The 22,668-nt window shown below is 37.5% G+C and overlaps 1 protein-coding gene across 1 annotated transcript in view; it reads left to right on the plus strand.

The window, feature by feature from the left end:
* The window catches only part of LOC136883438 (fatty acid synthase), a 560,183-nt gene that overhangs the window by 332,510 nt on the left and 205,005 nt on the right, over positions 1 to 22,668 (plus strand). The window contains exon 23 of the mRNA XM_067155718.2: positions 13,165 to 13,285. Coding sequence (XP_067011819.2) covers positions 13,165 to 13,285 — 121 coding nt within the window. The remainder of the gene's footprint in view (positions 1 to 13,164; positions 13,286 to 22,668) is intronic.

Genomic DNA, 22,668 nt, shown 5'->3' on the forward strand with positions numbered 1-22,668 from the left:
ATTTGCAGATGATACAACCTTGCTGGCAGAAACAGAAGAAGATCTAAAGCTGTTAATTTCTTGTCTCAATGATGAAAGTGAAAAAATGGGCTTCTATCTCAAGACCAAAGTTATGACTATGGATGAGTGTGGTACAGTTTGTTTAAAGCTAAATGGGGAAGAGATAGAGAGTGTGGGGAATTTCATTTTTTTTAGGAGCCAAAATCAGTCAAAGTGGAGATTGTGGTCCTGATATCAAAAGATGGATTTCGCTTGGACGTATCACTATGGTGACTATTGTAAGCACTACGGATTACACAGCATCAAAAATATTAGTAATAATAATAATAATATGCATAATAAAGAAAATTTAAACTTCATGAGATTTGATGAAGTTTAATGAAACACCCACACACGATAAAGACTTCAGAAATACCATCAAGATATAAATACTAGGTTAACCAACATGATAACTAAAAGAAAGGAGATGGAGAGCAGGCTGGGAACCATATGAGGTCTGTGAAAGGTAGTTCATTGCAAAGAAAATGAGATTAACGGTGATCCCTTTATGAACATTCAAATTTACTGATTATAAAGTCAAGTTAAGGTAGAAAACAAATTAATTAACAGCCAAATTAACAAATTACAATGTATGTTCTAGCACACATCCATTACGAAAAACATTTCTACCTTGCTTCTTCTTGAAACAATATCTACAATAAATTGTGACAATCAATTATTGAGTTATAGACAATGGCAGGGTATTTACATTTTAAAAATATTAAAATATAACATGAAATTAAGGAAGGGGCTGTTGAAACATTTACTAATGACAGATAGCAGCAAAATAATAAAATTCAATGAAGAGGCTAGTTACGTTGCTGCCTTTCCTAAAACACTTCAGTAAAAGGCACATAGCTTTAACTGATGTATGTTAAACTGATACAGCACTATGGGAGGCAACCCCATGGGGAAATTGAAACATTACCTATTACTTACCAGACCATAAAATAAAGTTACCTTTTACTGTACATATAAATATAGATACAAGACTAAAATTAAAAACAGTCAAACAAAAACAGTACACCATTACAGATGAAGAGAGGGCAGCCAGGTCAGAAAAAATGAAGTTCTGGGGAGAGAAGAGGAAGTTGAGAAAACATTACAACTAATACAGTAGAGTCTCGATTATCCGACTTAAACGGGACCTGGAATACGTCGGATCACCGAAAATGTCGGATAATACAGAATAACTTTGAAAATGAACTAAAACAAACTATACTGTATTATGTACTATGTTTTACGGGACTCGATTTATTGACTTATTAATTCAGTTGTACAGTAGATGCAGTACTCTTTTCTTACTATGCCTGTAGCCAGGTGCAGACGTCTTGGCTTGGGCTGCAAGAGTTTTGATGTCAGCATCTTGAAATTCAGCCCAGTCTCATCACAATTAAAAATCTGATAACCGGATAATCCTTCAGCAAGAATTATTTCTTGAAATTGTCTTTTAAATTTCACAACCTCATCGGATTTAGCTGACAGTTTTTCTCCACAGATATTAAGCTGCCCAATGCCGTACCGTTTTTTTTCCACCCATCAAGCCACCCAGCACTGGCAGTAAAATTAGGGTCCCTTTATTAAACTCCTTCTGTATATACACCACCATTTCTTGCAGAATGGGGCCAGATATTGACAAGCCCTTTTCCTGGTTTTTAGTGAACCAAAGAAATAGTGCTTCACTTACTTTTTCGTACTCACATTTTTCATTGTTTCTTTCTAATTTTCACTGCATCACTTGTTGTTCTGGTAGAGCACCACTTTTCAATTTATTCCCTCGTATGTTTCCAATCTCCCATTGTAACACGTCCAACACCATAATCTGAAGCCATTTTTTGGAGAGTTTCCCCTTTGTCCAGTCTCTTTAACCCACTCTACTTGTCTTCCACAGAAACAATCACTTTCTTACGTTTACTCGCCATACTCACAGAGGATATGAAAATTATAACATCCGCACCCAACCAATACTACATTGAACAATCCTACCGCATGACTGCCAGTGCTTGTCCCACAGTCGCACCCTCCACACCCCGTGTCCCAGAATTGCATCCACCGAAAGTTCAAATTAAGACTACCTGTGTCGGATAACACAGAGTGTCGGATAAGCGAAGGTCGGTTGAGCGAGACTCTACTGTATTGTGAAGACTGTAGTGTATATGGATTGATTTAAGTGCTCCAATGTGGGTGAAAACTATGTAAATAAATAAATAAACAAATAAATAAATAAATAGAACATTCAAAATAAGAAAGGGGATTGCCTCTGAAAACAAGGAGGTATGACTAGCCAAGAGGGCTAAGTCATTTAAAGTTAAAAAATTGGTGAGTGGAAGATACCATGGGCAAACTCCAGTGCACAAATAAAATTTAAGTTAAGAATTTACATTTGAAAGTTAAAATCCAAAACTTGAACCAAACAGTGCCCACTTCGGAGGGCCGGTAGTCCCATCACAGGACAGACGGAGGAGACCTCTGCTCCCTTCACTGGTCACAAATTAAAGATGATGGAAACAAGCTTGGCTCTGGCCAAGTCACCAGAAGGCAGAAATGGGGCAATCAGGAGATAACCAATTAGGGTATGGGAATTAGACTCGCAGTTCTTACATTCACCAATAAGAAACTCCGTTATAGTAGCCTATCACAGAGTTCTTCTAGAAAAATCTTTCCGCTGAACCAGCATATTACCGGATATGAAGAAACGACTGGAAAAGACCTCTTATACGTGTCAGTATACCCTGCCTCACAAGTTCTTACCTTAAATTCTACCAGTGCTAATTACACTGTTATTTACATTATAAAATTTTACACAGTAACCAAATTAATTTAGTAGAGTTGCAGAATAATTAAATAACACTAAATATCTTAAATGCATAATTTCAAGTTACATAAATGATTTATAGAGTTCACATTCCCAAATTAAAAGACACTGTTCTTGATGTACAGAAAATAAAATGATAACAATTTTATATAGTATAGGAGATTTCCAAAAGTTCTTCCTCTTTTTGCTCATCCAAAATGATAATTTTAAACATCATACTCAGTCAGTTTTTTAAGTCATAACTAAATAAACAGATTTTACAATATCAAAATGAAGGCGATGACTTTCGTCCTTCGGTAACATACTTAATGTCTTTTTCTTGAGGCTTTCCGAAATTGTATAAAATGGTACACAACATCTTTCAAAATACAGATGTTTTGTCACCATGACAACTATGTCCCCGATCTGGACGAGCAGACATATCAGTTTGGCTACAAAGTACAGATTAGTCAATGTGAGTATATTCCCACTGTTCATGTATGGATGTGAGAGCTGGACGTTGAAACAAGCAAACAAATGGAAGATCAACACTTTTGAGCTCTGGTGTTGGCGAACAATCTTACGAATACCATGGACTGAAAAAATCACCAATAAGGTAGTTTTAGAGCGCATCGAGCCTCGTATGTCTTTGGTTGGTAAGATTATGAAGCTGAGACTAGCATACTTTGGCCACGTTATGCGGTCAGATGCATTGGAAAAAGCAATCATGCTACGAATGATCAGCAGTACAAGAAGACCAGGTTGCCAGAGGACTCGTTGGTTAGACACCATTAAAACAGACACAACCCTCACCCTGGAACAACTAAAGGAGGCAGTGTGGAACAGGACGACTTGGAGAGCGCTAGTTCATAGAATCGCTGATGGTCGGATTCGACTGAATGGATGACATCATCAATTGGTTGACTGGAAGAAATAGTTAAAAATTGTGAAGACTGTTAAATGTTTTTCTATTTGTCATGCTTCTGGAAATGGAGTGAAGTTTTGAAAAATCTGTTACGTTTCTTCACAGAGAATACAAGTATGGCCAGGATTTCCTCTTTCCTCCAGCCCTGTGCTTGTATAGATAAAGTTGTGTTGGTGTTGACCTCCATACTGACTGGTGACCATTCTGGTGTTATTGCAGTGAGCTACTCCCATTCTACCAGAGACAGGCAAACAAAGAAAGTTACATGAGTTATTTTACAAGTAATATGTTAAGGTTGCCTGCCTCTAAAACAAAAGCATAACAGAGCTGAAAAGCGCTTTTTCAATTAATTATATCATCAGAGATGCGAGACTGCCCTGCCAAATTCCTGCAACTGAAAAGGTTATGACATGTTAAAGAAAATAAATGTTACATTATCCTGTTACTTAGGCCAGAACTTCCCCTTTAAGCGACAGCTCGGAACAGACATGTCCAACTTCACAGAGGATCAAGATGAGAACAGACGATGCTAGCTTTGTATCTTAGAATTTGAAGTGAAACACCCCCCCCCCCACCAGTTTGCACGCATCTCCTTCCAGAACAAAGGAAGCAGACAACGAATCATGTGCAGGATTTGACTGGAGCAGACTTCCCATATTCTTACCATGAGGGTGGAATGTTCTCGCACCCTCTGACACTTGCCAGAATGCCTGAATTGTTTCTGGCCTTGTTCCCACTCTCTCTGATGTTCTCCCGAAACAAGACTTGTTTATAGCACCAGCAAGACATGAGGACGAAAGAGCCAGTCCTTCCATAGGGTGCACAAACATTCCCTCTTTACATATGCTGTGTAGTACGAAGACTCAGCTCTTTAATTATTATTATTATTATGTGCGTATGGACCCAATGGATCACGCAAAGCTCTAACGATTCTGTTTTCTGAGTTGCCAAACAGCTCTCATCCTTTCTCCGTGGATCCTTTTTCGTTCTTCTGTCCACTTTGCTCCAGTCTTCTTTTTCACTTCGTTCTCTGGTTGCACTTTCCATCCATTAATTTTTTTCCTATAAAGGTTTCTGTCCGCGGTGTCATTTGGGTTTATCTGGGCTTTTTCCAGATCCTTCTTCACTTCTAGTACCCATGGAATGTTTTTTAGATGTTCTATGTAAGTGAGAATCTTGTGTGTCAGTCTACTTGCCGGCAATCTGTGGACGTGCCCATAGAATTTCAGACGTCTTTTGCGGATGTCTGCTGCAATGTTGGAATGCTCTTCTGTCTCTTTGCGTGACCTCATTCTATATCCATCTTCTGTTTTTCGGGGGCCGAGAATTTTCCTCAGGATTCTTCTTTCTTCTTTTAAAATGTTTTCTAGGTCACCTTTCCCGTTCAGTGTAAGGGTCTCGCTGGCATATAAGACTTCGGGCTTTATTACTGTATTATAGTGTCTGATCTTTGCATGGCGGGACAAGCACTTTTTATTGTATATGTTGTGAACCCTACCGTAGGCTTTCCGAAATTTTTGTAGGCGAATTTTCTGGGCAGCCTTCTCGCCTCCCGTTGGTTCAAGTATTTCTCCCAAGTACTTGAAGTGTGGTACTCGGTTGATTTGCCCATGTGTCGTGTTCAAATTTTGGATGTCAAATTTTGAGCAGAAGAACTTAGTCTTTTCAAAGGAAATTTGTAGGCCAACCTTTCCAGCACATTCGCTAAGGGTTTCAATTTGTTTAACGGCTGTGAATACATCATCTGTAAGTATGGCCAGGTCATCTGCAAAAGCGAGGCATGATATCTCAATACCGTCTTTGGGTCGTCCTAGTCGTATGGGGCGCCAGTATCCCATATCTTTCAATACCTTTTCCCACTCGCGGATGACTTTGTCTAGGACGAGGTTGAAAAGAAGCGGAGATAAGCCGTCACCTTGTCGGACGCCAGTTTTAATCGGGAATGGTTCAGAGATCTCCCCCATGAATTTAACTTTGGAGATAGTGTCAGTGAGTGTTGCCTTGATGAGGTTGAGGGTCTTGGAATCAAGTCCCAGTTCCTCAAGAACAACGAAGAGAGACTGTCGATCAACCGAGTCGTACGCTTTCCTAAAGTCAACAAAAATGCAGATGACCGGTTTGTTCCTCAATGCTTTGTATTTAAGTGTTGTCTTCAAGTTGAATATTTGTTCTGCGCACGAGCGACCAGGGCGGAAGCCTGCTTGATATTCGCCAATACTTTGTTCAAGTTGTTCTTGCGTTCTCTTCAAAAGGCAAGCTGAAAGAATTTTGTAAGTCACTTGGAGAAGAGAAATGCCCCTGTAATTATTTACGTCAGTCTTATCTCCCTTTTTGTGTAATGGGTGGATGAGGGCGCACTTCCAGTCCTGAGGTAATTCTTCCGATTGCCAGATATCTGTAATGATTTGAGTGAGCTCCTTGAGGGAGTTAGGTCCAAGATTTTTCAGAAGTTCCGCAATGATGCCATCTTCTCCGGAGGTCCTATTGTTTTTAAGTTTGAGGATGTGGCCGCGGATTTCTTCCTCTGTCGGTGGTGGAGATTCTGGGAAAGTGTGCCTTGGGGGTTCTTGAGGGAATCTTGTGAGGGGCTCTGGACAGTTGAGGAGATCAGCGAAGTAAAGTGCTAATTCTTGACAATTATCCTGATTACTGAGTGCAAGTTTTCCATGTGATCTTTTGAAAGCCAGGTTTTGAGGAGCGTACCCACGGACTTGTCCTCCGAATTCCCTGTAGAAATCTCGTACATTGTAGTTACGAAAGTTGTCTTCAATCGAGTCCAGTTGTTGCTTCAGGTGTTTTCTCTTGACCTGCCTGATGATTTTGGCTACTCGTTTTCTAGTTTCATTGAAATATGTTTGGTTTTCTGGTGATTTCTTGCTGTTGTATTTCTGGAATGCTTCTTTTCGTTCCTTCAAGGCACGTTCACATTCAGAATTCCACCAAGGGTGTTTAGTATTCTTTTTCAGGGGAATTTGCTCTCGAGCTTTCTGGATGATTTTGTTGCGGAATTTCTCCCAGGTGCCTGCATGTTCTCTTTCCCACACTTCTTGCAGATTAGTATTTCCCTCAGCTCTTTAATAATAATAATAATAATAATAATAATAATAATAATAATAATAATAATAATAATAATAATAATAATAATAATAATAATCTCCAGAACCAAGACTTCGCCCTCTACACAAGTAACTCCATAGTTAATTTTATATGCATGTTATAAACTGGTACAATTAGGAACATCTGTTACTCTCATACGAAGATTGACTTTTCCTATTGTGTAAGCATAGGGAGCAAGTGTCTCTAGCTGTGTACTTACCTGAGAGCTAGGTCAGTTGAACAACTTCAGAAACTCGGCAGCTATGGAATTCCAGGAAGATTTAGGTACTGTGATACCAGAAGGATTTAAATGGGAGTACTTTAGCTATTGGACAGATGCTTAAAAATAAAATAGCCCATTCTAGTGTAACTCTAGCAGTGAATCTTGATGCAGTTAGGTCTTAGTGTGTTTCTCTGACTGCAAAGAGAAATGTGAAACTGACTGTCATTTCAGACTTCTTTAACTACAGTAGTTTATAGTACTGGAGTGCTGCATATTGTGAACAACAGTTGTGTGTGAGATTAAAATTATATGTTCAGTATGAATGTACTCTGCTGGACATATGTAAGGTATTGTCATCTTAGGGGGAGAGAGAGAGAGAATGCGTGCATGTATGCATGCATGTCAAAACCTCATATTAGTGGAAATTAAATTATATGATGTGGGTGTTCACCAGTTGACGTAAGAAACTGTTATTCTAAATCCTTCTTCTTAATGATAACTTCCTCTACAACAGTAATTTTTTTCTGCCTGGGCGTATCATCGTATTGAGATTTTACTGTACGTATGTGCATCATTTACAAATATTTGGTTATAGTTAATGTCTGACTCCATAGCTGAGAGGTCAGTGTTTTAGACTACAGCCATTCAATTCATGGCTGAGTCGAGGGATTTCAACCTAAACAGTTAATTTCCTTTGCTTGGGGACTGGGTATTTGTGCTGTGCCCAACATTCCTGCAATTCACATGTCACAAATAACACTATGCTTGACCACAGAGATATACAGATTCCCATACATGGCAGATGCCACTCATCCTTGTCAAAGAGTATGCCTTACAAGGACTGTACTGGGCTAGCAATCATCACATGATATTATTATTACCATATTTCTCCGAGTCCAAGACAATGTTTTTTCCCATGTGAAAAATTGAGGGTCGTCTTGCATTTGCGAACTAACAGTAATGCAGATCACTGGCAACTACCGTGGTAACCATGCTGCTTCTTTTCACCTCCCATGCGCGCGCACAAACCCATTGACAATCAAAGTCCGCCTCTTTATTACACATCACTAGCCGCGGCAACCGGTTGTACAGTGCCTCTGTATGAATGTCACTGGATCTTAGGAAAAACATTTCTCAAATCTGCAGAATGGTATCAAAACTTGCGAGCCTTCGAATTCTTAGAAAGGCCATGGTTACTCAGTGGCAGAGTTATAATGCGTCCACTGTACCTGATGCTTAGTAAAATTAACTTTTGTAGACAGCAGGAATATTTTTGTGATGGATTGTCCTATTGTAAAGATAAGTGTAACAAGTATTCCCGGCAAATTTTCAACGAGTTTTTGTCGATGTTATGATGCCAATTTTAAGTTAATGGTTATTAAACACGTGGAAATGAACAATAATTGTGCAGCCGCAAGAAAATATGGCATAGGCCTAACTAAAGCAAATATTTGGCGTTAGCATGAAGACAAAGATAGCTTAAAAAATGCGTACTGTACAAAAATTGCATTCAGTGGCCCACAACAAGGACGCTTTGAAGAAGTCAAAGACGAAATTGTGAGGTATGCGTGCAAAAAACGCAGGGGCGGAATGGCCATACACCGCAAAATAAACTCGTTCGTTGACCTTCAACGTCCACGTCGTTATTAGGTCTATACATCGCTGGCCGCTGAAGTTGGCCGATCCTGGCAAGCGAGACATGCGTATAGCGGCAGCCAGTTGTACCTGATGCTGAGTAAAAGTAACAATTTTATAGACAGTAGGAATATTTTCCTGATGGATCATTGTATTGTAGAGATGCATGGAACAGGTATTGCCAGCAAATTTTCAATGGGTTCTCTTTGATATTATGATGCCAGTTTTAAGTTAATGGTTATGAAACCCACAAAAATAAAGAATAATTGTGCAGCCGCACAAAAATCCGGCATAACTAAAGCCAATATTCAGCGTTGGCTTGAAGATATAGTCTAAAAATGCGGGCAATAATTCCATTGTGGAGATTTATCTCCCGTATGCAGTTATCAGACTGTGCCTCATATATAGGCTTCTGATAAGCTCACCTGCATATACCCAGCGTCAGTGGGTAGGGTCTGACACATCCCACTCTGACGAGTCTAGTGTCAGACCTAAGACGAAACGCTGGTTAATAGAGCAAACGCCTGAAAAGCCTTACACCTGATATGTTTTTGACATGCTCTATTGGTGAAAAATATCTAATTCCCTCCATGGGAATTTAGAATTTTCCAAATCAAATGGATACAACAATTTTTTCATTGATAGAATTATTAACCCTAGAATGGTAACAATACGCCTCATAGACGTACACGCAAATGTAAATGCCCGCCAAAGCGAGTGACCTTGACAGGGCATCCCTACCCTCCAGCTATGCTTCAAACAGCCCCCCCTGCCCTACGTGTGTCAGTCACGTCCCAGCTGTGTTCCTGTCCACGTTCGGTGAGTAATAATCCCTCTTACGTAATGTAGTGCGCCTGAGAGGCATATAGTTACCATCAATTGGTGTGATTCTTTCTAGTTTATTTCATATGAGTTTTTATCAAATTTGTTGTAGGTTATTTTTCTTTTACTTGAGTTACTTCTGGAACAAGAATTTACTTTCAACAAGCTAGTAAGACTGTCTTGAGAGTCTAGTTTTTTTTACTGGTGTTTATTTTTATGTACCACTTGTGCCTTGTATATCTTGTGTTGGAAATAGAATAATTAATTCAAGTTTCAGAAAGAAAATATAATTGAATTCACCTCTATACTTAGTGATGTAGTTAACATGAAGAACGTTGAGAAAAGAAAGATAGGAGACAGTACAGACGTTGTTTTGCGCCGTGTACGCCTTGGAAGCGTATAGTTACCAATAAGCGTTAAATTTCCTTGTTACCATTCTAGGGTTAATAAATACAGACATCACCCTTCAACTGCTTTAACAAAAGATAAACCTAAAACCTCAATAATTTCAACCTTTACTTTTAACAAGGACATTTATAAAATCACTAACACCTTTAAAAAATACAATGTAAATATAGCATTCAAAACTAATAATAAGAATTCAGACATCTTATACAACTCTACCTCTCTTAATAAATTAAATTGTTTCTCTAATTCAGGTGTTTATAGATTCAAATGTCATGATTGCAATTTTTCTTACATCGGACAAACAGGGAGAAACTTCATCACTAGATACTCAGAACATAAGAATGCCATTAAATATAATAAATTTTTGGCTGTAGGTCATCATATGCATGTCTATAATCATAATTTTACCGATATTCAACAAGATCTAATAATTCTTAAAACATTACACAAAGGCCCATTACTTGATATAACTGAGAATTTTTTCATACATTTGGATCAATATTTTAACACGTCATCACACGCCCCCTTATTTTTACATGACAGCACGCACCACGGCAATTTGCTCACGCATGTTATATATTGTTGCTCTGATTTTGAAATGAAGAAACCAATCCTCAAACGTTAACAACATTGTAAGAAAGAGAATTTACTTACCAAAACATCATATTTAGGATTGTAAATCATTATTAGTAATTTAAAATATTTTACAACACGAGAACACGCTATGTTAGCAAACTGCCGCAATTCCAAGGCTGTGACCTGACATCAAAGCACGCCCCGTTAGCAAATTGCCGCATACTATATTTTAGGCATTTTCACATCAGTTGCATTAACACAAGTCCAGTTGAATTAGTAAAATATGAAATATAAACAAATATGATTGATTTAAGAAACATCATAAGCATATTATTTCTGTCCAACAATCAGCCATTCTAGTCATTTTCAGCTGGATCCTCCTGTTGGGTTGAGCATCTCGAACACGTTGGCACTGTATGTTCTCGGCAGATGGGAATATCACATGCGAAACAAATAGCCATTGTTCTGCTATTTTTCCTTCTAGGGCAGATACCACAGATAGCATATTGACCTGATTGCAGGGGCCTCTCATGTGCTTGTTGCTGTCTCACTTTAAGAACAGGCTCACGACGTTCAGGTTCTTGCTGAGCGCCTACTGAAAGGTTCAGTGCCTCTTCGTTGGGCGGTGGGGTGTGTTGTTCATTACCAACCTCACACGGTTGTATTATTTCTTCTGCAACACTCTCTTCTGAGTCACTATTAACATGCTCTAAAATATCTGTTTCATCAACGTCACTATAACCAGAAGTATCTTCACCTAATTTACTTGAATGACATTCTGGAACACTGTCCACTAAATCTCTCACTGTAGCTTGTTGTACGTCGTACGGATCCATTTCCAGTGGCGCAAACAATAAAACAGAAATATTGCAACTGTATCATTTTAAATATACGCGAGAACTCGCCCGTTAGCAATATGCTCACTAACATTTGTACGCGATAGCACGCACGTTAGCAATCTGCTCACACAACGTGACACCACCAACACAAAATGTGAACTGACGTAGAGAGGAGACAGCGATGAACTGAATTAGGCTACGGTCGTTATACATAGATGTGGGGGGAGGAATGCCTGACTGCCCGCCCATTCTTGGAGACAACAAAGGAAGATATTCGGATTATCGTTCAGACGCGGCAAACTGCCGCGGGAGCGTGTGATGACGTGTTAACTCTAATTACGACCAACATTCTATTTGACCTTTTAATCATTATTCTTAAAAATTTTAATTTAACTGATCTAAATTCAAACTTCCATTCTATTTATTCCACCTCTCGTCAACATTTACCCCCATTCCCTCATTCTTTAGCCCCACCTTAAGTCCAACAGTTGGTTAAGTAAGGTGAGCCACACTTTTTGACTTATTTCTTTTCAATTCTTTCTTTCATTCTTTTCTTTTAATATTTTACATTCCTTCAATTTTGTTAATATTTCGTACATTTTTCTATTTTATTTTTCCTTTCTTTTATTTCAGCATCGGATGAGTATTCATTCCACCATTTTAATACAAAGAATAAAAAATTCCTTTAACTTAATTCATATCTTCAAGTGCTTTTTCACTTTCATTTTTTAAAGTCATTAATTTCCATGGATACCTTCAATATTTTTTCACATTGTTTTCTTTACACAACTATATAAAATTTCCTTTCCACTACAATAATTGATTTGTTTCAACTCACATTTTAACTAAGGCAATACTTTACATATATGCTCAGTTCTACATCTCTTCAAGATTATAAATGATTTTAAAGTGTATCTACGCTTCGCAGTGATAAGTACAACAACAACATTATGAATATGTGCCCGATTCCACATCTCATGAAGACTGTGAATTTCAATTTGTATTTACGCTCTTGAATACTGCGAAGAATATATAAGACTACTTCTCATATATTCCTACAGCTTAGTAAACTAATTTCTTACAACAAAAGTGTTTTCATGAAAATTTAAAAACAATTTTTCTATGTTTTAAGACCATCTTTAAACCACTGTGTTTCAAATACTTTGTTCTATATGTGATATGGCTGAAGATGACCTTTAAATAGGTCAAAACTAGTCCCATTAAATGTTTATTTAATAAACACTATTTAATTTGTAATGAAAAGGTGGAATTAACTCACTTATTATTTTTAATTTGATTCCATCAAAGTTCAATATGGACCCATAAAACAAAATTCATTTTTCTTGGTAACAGAGATGGACCCATTCTAATTAGGATTTCTTGGAAGAAACCTATTTCATTCTTACCTATTGCACAAATGTCTCTTCAAAACCTTTGTTAGTAACAGTCCAGCACTGTGGTTAGTGTATTTTGGTAGTACAGTACTTAAAGTTACATTGGTGATTATGAGTATGAAATGGAAAGTGCTTACAGTATTGAACTAATTATAAATCTTGCAAAAGTTCAAGGAAAACACAACACTGTACTAACATGCTGTGCACTTTACATAGTTGAAATAAACTAGTGTTCATGAATATCTAAGATACTCCATCATCTCCTGCTTAATACCTGGTCCTGTTTTCTTTGGATTCTCTTAAAAAGTGTCTTGTTTGGGAATTTACTGTGTTATTAAGTCTGATATGTAAGAGGAAATCTTGACATTATTAACTAAGAGCCACTTAAGTAATCCCTGACTATCTTATTTCAGTGTGAAATCTAAAATGGAGAATATCGTCCATGTCTACTATGCTGCCTTGAACTTCAAAGATGTTATGCTGAGTACTGGAAGACTGTCAGTAGATGCTGCTTTTAGGGAAAGAATTAAACAAGTAAGTTGCCTTTCTTATTAGCATAAACAAGGCCTGACATTTTGTTGACAATTACACAGAGCTTTAGTGGTTTTTTTTTAAAGTTCTTGTTATATTTTGATGGGCTTATTTGCAAAAATTTGCAAAAATTCTCAACAGTTTTGCTAATGTTTTTTATATTGTATATAATAGTTTGATGTATTGTGAATTCCTTGTGTTGATTTCTGCAATTATGGTTCTAACAACAGAAGAGAAAGTGTGTATCATGGAGCATTATTTCTGGTCATTGGGAGTGGGCCATCAGAATGAGCCAAGATTGCTTCACATTAAGGAACAGTATGAAGAGTGATTTAATAGTCACCAAATAACAGAACAACGTTAGCTGTCGCAAGTTACATCATACGAGGTCAGTTTTATGTCAACGAAATGTGACTCACCACAAAGTAGAACCGTGGACGACTTCTCCAAAAGGTATTACACCCCCAGTGGGTGAGGGATGCGATGAAGAATACACCAACTATAAGAACATGAACGTTTTACACAATACTTCACACATCAACAGAACCAGCAGTTTTTTAAAATCAGGAGTTTATAAGATCAAATGTAACACCTGTGGAAAAACCTACATCGGGCAAACCGGTAGAAACTTCAATATCAGATACCACGAGCACACTAACGCAATAAAATACAACAAGTTTTCAGCCATCGGCTAACACATGCAAGATTATAACCATAATTTCACCAATATCGAACAAGACATGGACATCCTCGTATTAGCAAACAAGGGCCCTTTACTCGACATAATGGAAAATTACTACATACACGTAGACCAATACTTTAATGCCAGTCACAATCTCAATGAAATCTCAGAGAAACCCAACATACTCTTCGATCTATTTATCACTTTCCTCAGAAACAATAATGTAGCCAACCAAAACTCAATCTTAAATTTAATCAAAGGTACTTTTCTGAGACAATTACCCTTTCTCCCGCATCCTTCAACCCCACCTTAAGCCCTATTCCCCTCCTAAACCACCTCCACTCTTCCTAAGCCATATATAATTTTATATATGTCATTTCACATTGCATTCTTCATTATAAGAACTTACTGTTTTCCATGATTATATAATTTTTACAACACTAAGCCCCCTTTTATACTTTGTTCCAAACCTCTTATGTATATTCCTTGTATATTTATTAGCTATTACTCACCTGTCCCATACTAACATCTTTTCATTTACCACATTCACTTGTTATTCCATAATAATCTTACTGTTAAAATTAACATGTTCTTAGGATTTCGTCAAGAGTGATCTTTGCTTTGATGTGGCTGATGATGACCCCTAGATGGGTCGAAACTAGTTCTATGTAATTTTAAAATATTGTGAATATATTTTGTATTGAATAGGTGGAAACCTTTACTGTGTTGTTACTCATATGTCATTCTGTATGGCCTGGTGCATACTTTGAACATCCTTGAACTTAACCCCTTAAGCAGGCAACACAGATTCTCTGAATCTCGCCCAGGTGGAGAGCAGTTTTCTGACTCTATGTAAAAAAAAAATTGGAGTAGTCTGTGGTGAATTATATCTTGTATTTAGGTTCTTAGTATCATAAAAAGTATTTATGTTGTACAATGGCATTAAAAATATGACAAATGGTGAAAACTTTTCTGATATGCAAGAAAAAAATGGCATATATCTCATTATTCAACCAACATTTTATTCTCACTTTAAAGTCACTTTCAAGACAATTAATTAACAATTAACCATTAACTCTACGGTCATCAGTCACAGTAACAAAACTTATTGAAATAGCAAAAGTAGAAATAAGGGTTCTAAAAATGACCATGTCTTCGTAGGACATTATTGGATATCCCAATTACGAACATCAACAGATTGCCACATTTCCTACTGCCCATTTAGTTGGTCTTGATGAATAGATTGCAAAACAACTTTAGCTATCCTACAGAATATATCACTCAACATATTATATGCTGTATTGTAATAGAATAAGTGCTAACAATGATAATTAATGAAAACTGATACACTGACAAGGCATTCAAGTGAAAATTTTACTTTTCAAAGGTTCACTCACTAAAACAGAGGCTCCTCCAGGTAAATATCCCAGGACTTCATATTCATGTTATATGTTCATTTCACACTACAGTATCTACATTTTTTAAAACACTACTTACACCTTTCACACTTCAGTGTTTACTGCTTAGTCCTGAATAGTATGGTAGATTCTGAAATATGGGACTGGGCACTGCAGCAGCACTGAGTGTCTAGTCTCCCTTTCTTCGAAACGTAGACCACGCACATCTTGCTGGTGTCTTTTCTAGTATTTATTGGAGGATTTAGGTTTGAAAAATGCCTTCCTGAGAACTGCCCTATTAGGTCAGGTGGTAATGGTCTAACCACTCTGGCTGGTATAGCTTGAGTAATATTCATATTTTCTGCACAATATGCAGTTGAAACTGCAAGTGATTTAATTTTCCTCCTAGCTTATGAAACAAAATAAATGAATTGAACAGAGTAAATGTTCAGTAGATGATGAAAAATCTTGTGAGAGTAGGCTACCATTTCATTTGTTTCCTGGTGATATTCTAGGTGACCAAGTACTGGTTGGATAAATCAACTCACAGACTTCTCCCCCATGTCATCATAATATTTGATGCACACTACCAGTTTTCCCTTTGTTTCACCTTTCCTGTCCTGTACTGTTCACATTTCTCCATTGTGAGTGCTGCTCAACATGAAGGCATCTCTCTTGCCCCTCCACTTTAGAGCCATGAGTTTCTTTCTGACAGAAAATACTACCTTCAGTTTTTTCCCCATGATATCCTTAGGAAGGCCTTTCCTTTTAGGACGAGCGGTTCCAACAGCAACAGTGTCCAGATCATTCAATAGGTCAAAGAACTCTGAGCTACAGTAATAATTCTCCAGAGTGATAATATATCCCTCATTCAAATTGTCTTTAAAAAAAAAAAAAAAATTAGATGACTTAGTGAACTGAGATATGTCCTTTCCAAAAATCTCATCCAGCAGCTTGGTCTGCTTACCTGTATACCAAATTATGTCCCACATACCCCCTCTGCTTGCCTCACATAGCTTGAAAGACTCCATCCAAAAATGGAATCTATTCTTTGAAATTAATACTTTCCAATCTAAGCAACCATTCCACAGCAGTCGACTTACGTCTATAGATATACGACCGGCTGGAATATGTTTTTAAATTTAGATAATAGACTTTTGAAAACTGATTTCACTTTGTAAATTTTTGGATGTAGTTCCCTTATTACATGTCTCATTATCAGAAAAATGTAGAAACTTCAGAAGGAGAAAGAACCTTTTTCCAAAATAATTTCAAAAAAAAATTGGTGACGCCAACAAACAGTTCCTTGAAAAATAAGTGCTTAATTTATTTAGGTTTATGAATTATTCCCTTTAAAAACAGAATTGCTAAGAAGAACTGTATTTTATATTTGGCTAAAGGTACCCATTCAGTTTCTCTACTTCTTCTTTTCATTTTTTTTAGCTTGTGTCTTTGAGCTGATTTTCTATTGAGTATTCAAGTTGGTTTGCTCAGCTATTAGATCATGCAGCTCATCATCAATGAAATATCCATAAATTTCTTCAGGTTGTGTAATGTTCTGCAGTTCACCTTTAATTCAAGAATCATACTTTGCTTCATATTTGTTTCTCATAAATCCACGAACATCCCACTCACTATGTAAGAAACTTTCATGGCCGCTTCCATTACTCTTGGTTCTTTGGTTGCTCGCACTTGAGTTACTTGAAAAGCAACTGACCAACGCTACTTCCGCACGTGTTGGAACCAGGTCAGGTGGTAATGGCCTAACCACTCTGGCTGGCATTGCTTCAACGGGTGTTGATCCATTAATATTACTGAATATTTTCTGCACAATATGCACTTGAAACTACAAGTGATTGAATTTTCCACCCTGGTAACCATACAAAATTAATGATTGAGCACCAAGCAAATTCTGTGGCTGTACCTTAATTAAGGCCACGGCTGCTTCCTTAGCACTCCTAGGCCTTTCCTATCCCATTGTTGCCATAAGACCTATCTATGTCAGTGCAACATAATGCAGATTGTAAAAATGTAATGAACTGAATGAGTTGTTTGTGTGCTGTGGTGCAAGATGTATGTATCAAGGAAAAGGCTCTCTCATGTCTTTAAATGCACCGATTCACTAATCACTAGTTGAAGATCCTTCACTAAAGGACTGCTTAGGATTAGACAGACATAACTACATTTTTAACTTTTTGTAGATACTATCATAATTTTGATCAGGAAATATATATTTATCTATGGATCAAACAAACGTATATCAACACACAATACTCCATGTCGTGTAGTATGATTCAAAGATAAATATGCATTTCCTGATCAAAATTATAATAGTATCTACAATAAGCTAAAACTGCATATTTATTTACATATTTTACGCCCACATTGGAGCACTTAAATCAATACATTTGAGTTAATTTCTTCTTTTTCTTCTCCCAGAACTTTCTCATCCTCTCCGACCTGGAAGCCCTTTATGTGTCCGATATAGTATATTGTTTCCGTTCAGCTGTTTTTATCTTGAGACTTATGCTTTTGTTCTTCAAAATCCTCTTCTCCTTTCTGTCTTTGATTTGTTGCCGAGTTATACCCAATTCTTTTGAATCATCCTGAACTTCTTTGAACTAGTTATTATTGATTTTATTTTTCAAAAAGTAATCAAATAGTTGTTTCAATGTCCTGGTGTCTGGTAATCTTGATATGTGACAGAAAAAGGAAATTCTTCTTTTACGCATTGTAGATATTATTGATTCACATTCACGATAGACAATGTTGTTAGGCAACAATCTCCACTGTCCATCAACTTGGTGTTTTTTTAAAAATAATTGTTCTAAGAATTCTTCTGTCAGTTTTCTGTAATTTGTCTGTTGTAGATTTTACATTTAATTTGAATAAAGTTTCACTAGCGTATGTTGCCTCTGGTTTAACTATGGAATTTTCAGCTTAGCGTTTATCGAAAAAGATTTTTTTTAATAGGTTGGCCAGGTAAGTCTTCGTGCTTGTTGAAATTTAGTTGTACCGGGCGAGTTGGCCGTGCGCGTAGAGGCGCGCGGCTGTGAGCTTGCATCCGGGAGATAGTAGGTTCGAATCCCACTATCGGCAGCCCTGAAGATGGTTTTCCGTGGTTTCCCATTTTCACACCAGGCAAATGCTGGGGCTGTACCTTAATTAAGGCCACGGCCGCTTCCTTCCAACTCCCAGGCCTTTCCTATCCCATCGTCGCCATAAGACCTATCTGTGTCGGTGCGACGTAAAACCCCTAGCAAAAAAAATAAAAAATAAATTTAGTTGTTCTGTGTTCTATTGCTTCTTTTTCATTTGTGTTCCATGTTATTATTTCCCCAAGATATTTGAATTTCTGAACAATTTTAATCTCTTTATTACTGTTCAGTTGAATAACTGGTAAATCAACTTTAAAAGCTGGCATCATTTCTGTTTCTTCAAATGAAATTTGTAATGCCATTTTTTTTTGCTATAATTTTTAGTTGTTCAATTTGAAATTTAGCCTCTTCTATTGTATTTGCAAGTAATGCTAAATCGTCCACAAAAGCAAGGCAGTTGAGTTTAATACTTCTACCAATCTTGATAGTTGGTTGGCATTTCTTGTTCCATTCACGTATAACCTTCTCCAGTGCACAATTAAATAACAATGGTGAAAGTCCGTCTCCTTGTCGATGTCCAGTTCTTATAGTGAATGATTCTGATAATTCACCTCTAAATTTAACTTTTGCCTTCGTATTTTTAAAAGTCATACTAATGAGGTTAACAAGTTTTTGGTGTAAGCCAAATTCTTTAAGGCTTTTTAATAATGATTCACGATAAATAGTGTTGTATGCTTTTTTCAAATCTACAAACGTGATGACTAGACCCTTACTTCGAACTCTTTGGTGCTTCATTATCCATTTTAAACTAATGATTTGATCTGGACAGCTTCTACCTGGTTGAAATCCTCCCTGATATTCTCCAAGTTCTTGGTCGAGATGTTCTTGGATTCTTGTGTATATATTCTTGGATAAAATCTTGTATGTAATATCAAGCAAGGATATCTGCTGATAATCATTTGGATCAGAGTGATCACCTTTCTTACGCAGCGGGTGGATTATCGCTGTATTCCATTCATCGGGAAGCTTCTCCATGTTCCAAATATCAATGCTGTATTTATGTAGGTTTTGAATAATTTGATCATTAGCATTCTTCCATATTTCTGCTACTATTTGAACCTCTCCTGCTGCTTTGTAGTTTTTAAGTGCATTAATTGCTGTTTTCACTTCTTTGTAAATTGGTGGTATAATCTTATGTAATGGAGTTTTATTTTTTGGGTTAGGGTCAAATTCTAAATTTTGAACAGGATCCTCACAATTAAGTAACTCTTTAAAGTATTCTGCAAGGATGTTAGCATTATCTTGATTATTGTGTGGCATTTTTCCATTTTTATTTCTTAACATAAGTGTGGGAGGGGTAAACTTAGATTGATATTGCTTGAATGTTTTGTAACAGTCTTTTGTTTTATGCTGATTGAATGTTTCCTCTATAGTGCTAAGCATTTCCTTTTGATAATTTCTTTTAATTGTCCTAATTTCTTTAGCTGTTTGTCTTCTGGCATTAATTAGTTCTAGAGATTTTTCTGTTTTCCTCTGTTGATCATTTAACAATGCCTTGTGCCTTGCTTGAATTGCTTTGTCACATTCGCCGTTCCACCATGCATGTTTCTTCTTTTGATTGGAGCGTTTTCTTCAGCTATGGTTTTAAGTTTGTTGATCATCATCTCTAATTTGTCATTTAAAGGTGTTTTGGATCTCTCTAAATATATATATAATTTTCATCTTTAAGTTCTAACATTTCATGAATAGCATCAGTAGATGGATCTAGATGTCTCTTTGCCACATTTACATAAAATGCAATTAAAATATAACATGCATGCTACAGAAATACTACAACAGACTAAGCATTACTTTTGAAATCACGTACAACACACGAGAGTAATATATCTGACTAAGAAAATGTATTTCACACATCCAAACATTCATAAACACTCGGCTGATGCAACTGTATGACAAGCAATGATGAAACTTTGTTGCACAAAGCTGCCATCTTTGAACTCTATTGTAGTCACAGCTATATCTGCCAGGAAAATTCTGGACTTTTTGAAGCGGTAATTGCTTCGTGCAGGTCATTCAGTAGGTAAAAAATCTCTGGACTACTGTAACCATCATTTAAATATCCGTAAATTTCTTCGGGCTCTGTAATGCTTCTCATTTCACCTCTAACTCCAGAATTGTACTTTACTGCATATCCGTCCCTCCTGCATCCCTGAACATCCCACTTGCCGTGAGAGAAACAATAACTTCTTTCATGAAGCAACTACTGCTTCAAAAATTCTGAGGCTTCCCCTTTCCCACAGAGTTTAACGAATGCCTGTGAGATGGCAGCATAAAGCAGAGCTTGTCTGCAAAATTTCAATTCAATCTGGTGGATATAACATGAGTAAAATAATAATAAACATTGATAAATACAGAACAGCACTAACTGAGATGTTGTAGAGACAAACTTCTTATGATGTTAGTCCAATAAACTATGAATACAAAGTATTAATTCCTTGCTAAGTAGTAGTGCTTTGCAAAACACTTGTTTTTACTCAGTAGTTGCCTCCAGAACAGTTGCATGCAGACAGCCATTTTATAACACTGTTGCAAAATACATGTTACTGCTACTGATATAGGTAGCAATGAGGCGGTGCCGAATGGCTGAGGTCATCAGCAACCTAGTGATAAAACTTTACTTGTTTGGTCATTTGGCACTTTGTCCAGCCTTCAGTACAGTGTTACCTATTCAGATAACCTGGAAACAAGGTTTAGAGAAATTTAAATAAAAATGTGCTGGAAAAATAACATAACACAATGACCAGGCTCCCGGTCTACAGGTAGCGAACCTACTTCTCCCCTGAAAGCCCTGGGATCGCTTCCTGACCAAGTCAGAGATTTTCACCTGACTCTGAGGGCAGGTTCAAGGTCCACTCAGCCTACATGAGAACAAGTAAGGAGCTATCTGGTGGTAAGACAGCAACCCCAGTCTAATTCATCGCACTTACTACACGGCCTTCAAGCCTAACAGCGGTCGCTTAGTAGGTAATGGGCTATCGGAGCTGTAGCGCTATGGGGATTTTTGAAACCTAACATATGCAACATTTTTATGGGGATTAAATGCATCTGTCAAAAGGGCTAATGCAGCTACAATCTGAAGAGAAGTTCAGTGTCGAGAAATTCAACAAATGGAAACGATGGTTTGTACAAGCACAGATTATGAAATATGAAAGGTCACTTGACTGGTAAGAGCATCCGTGGCTCAGGCGGCAGTGCGCTGGCCTCTCGCCGCTGGGTTCCATGGTTCAAATCCTGGTCACTCCATGTGAGATTTGTGCTGGACAAAGCAGAGGTGGGACAGTTTTTCTCTGGATACTCCGGTTTTCCCTGTCATATTTCGTTCCAGCAATATTCCCCAGTATCAATTAAATTCATCTGTCATTCATTAATCATTGCCCCAGAGGAGTGCAACAGGCTTCGGCAGCTGGCACAATTCTTATCCTCGCCGCTAGATTTCAGTCGAATAACTGGAAACAGGCTGTGGATTTTCATTTTCACTTGACTGGTGCTGGTGAAGAATGCAGAGCGGCACTGCGACTATTATTTATTATTTTCTTGCAACTTCGGTTTCATTCTACAATGGTTGCGTTCTCAAAACTATTATGATAAAACGATTTTGTTGTATCTGTCCCAGGTCCATGATGATGATGATGATGATGATGATGATGATGATGATAGGTACATCCCTTGATCAACTCCTGTTCTCTTCCGACCCTGATGGTATTAGAGCACTCACGGCCTAGGGCGTCGCTCCTTTTCACGCCATTCGTGGCCTTGTCTTTCTTTGGCCGATACCTTCATTTTTTGAAGTGTCGGATCACTTCCATTTTTCCCCCTGGTTAGTGTTATATAGAGAGGTTGGTTGCCTAGTTGTACTTCCTTTTAAAACAATAATCACACCACCACTACAGCTGGTTCAGAGGGTCCCGGGTTCGATTCCCAACCAGGTTGGGGATTTTAATCTCATCTAATTAATTCATGTGGCCTAGGGACTGAGTGTTTGTGTTTGTCCCAACACTCTCCTCTTCATATTCAGATAACACACCACCCTACTTAACACCACAGAAACATGCAATAGTGATTACATCCCTCCACACAGGGTTGGTGTCAGGAAAAGCATCCAGCCGTATAACAGGGCCAAATCCACATGTGTGACACAGTTCACACTCG

This window comes from Anabrus simplex, chromosome 11 (assembly GCF_040414725.1).
Source record: "Anabrus simplex isolate iqAnaSimp1 chromosome 11, ASM4041472v1, whole genome shotgun sequence".
NCBI classification, from domain to species: Eukaryota; Metazoa; Arthropoda; class Insecta; order Orthoptera; family Tettigoniidae; genus Anabrus; species Anabrus simplex.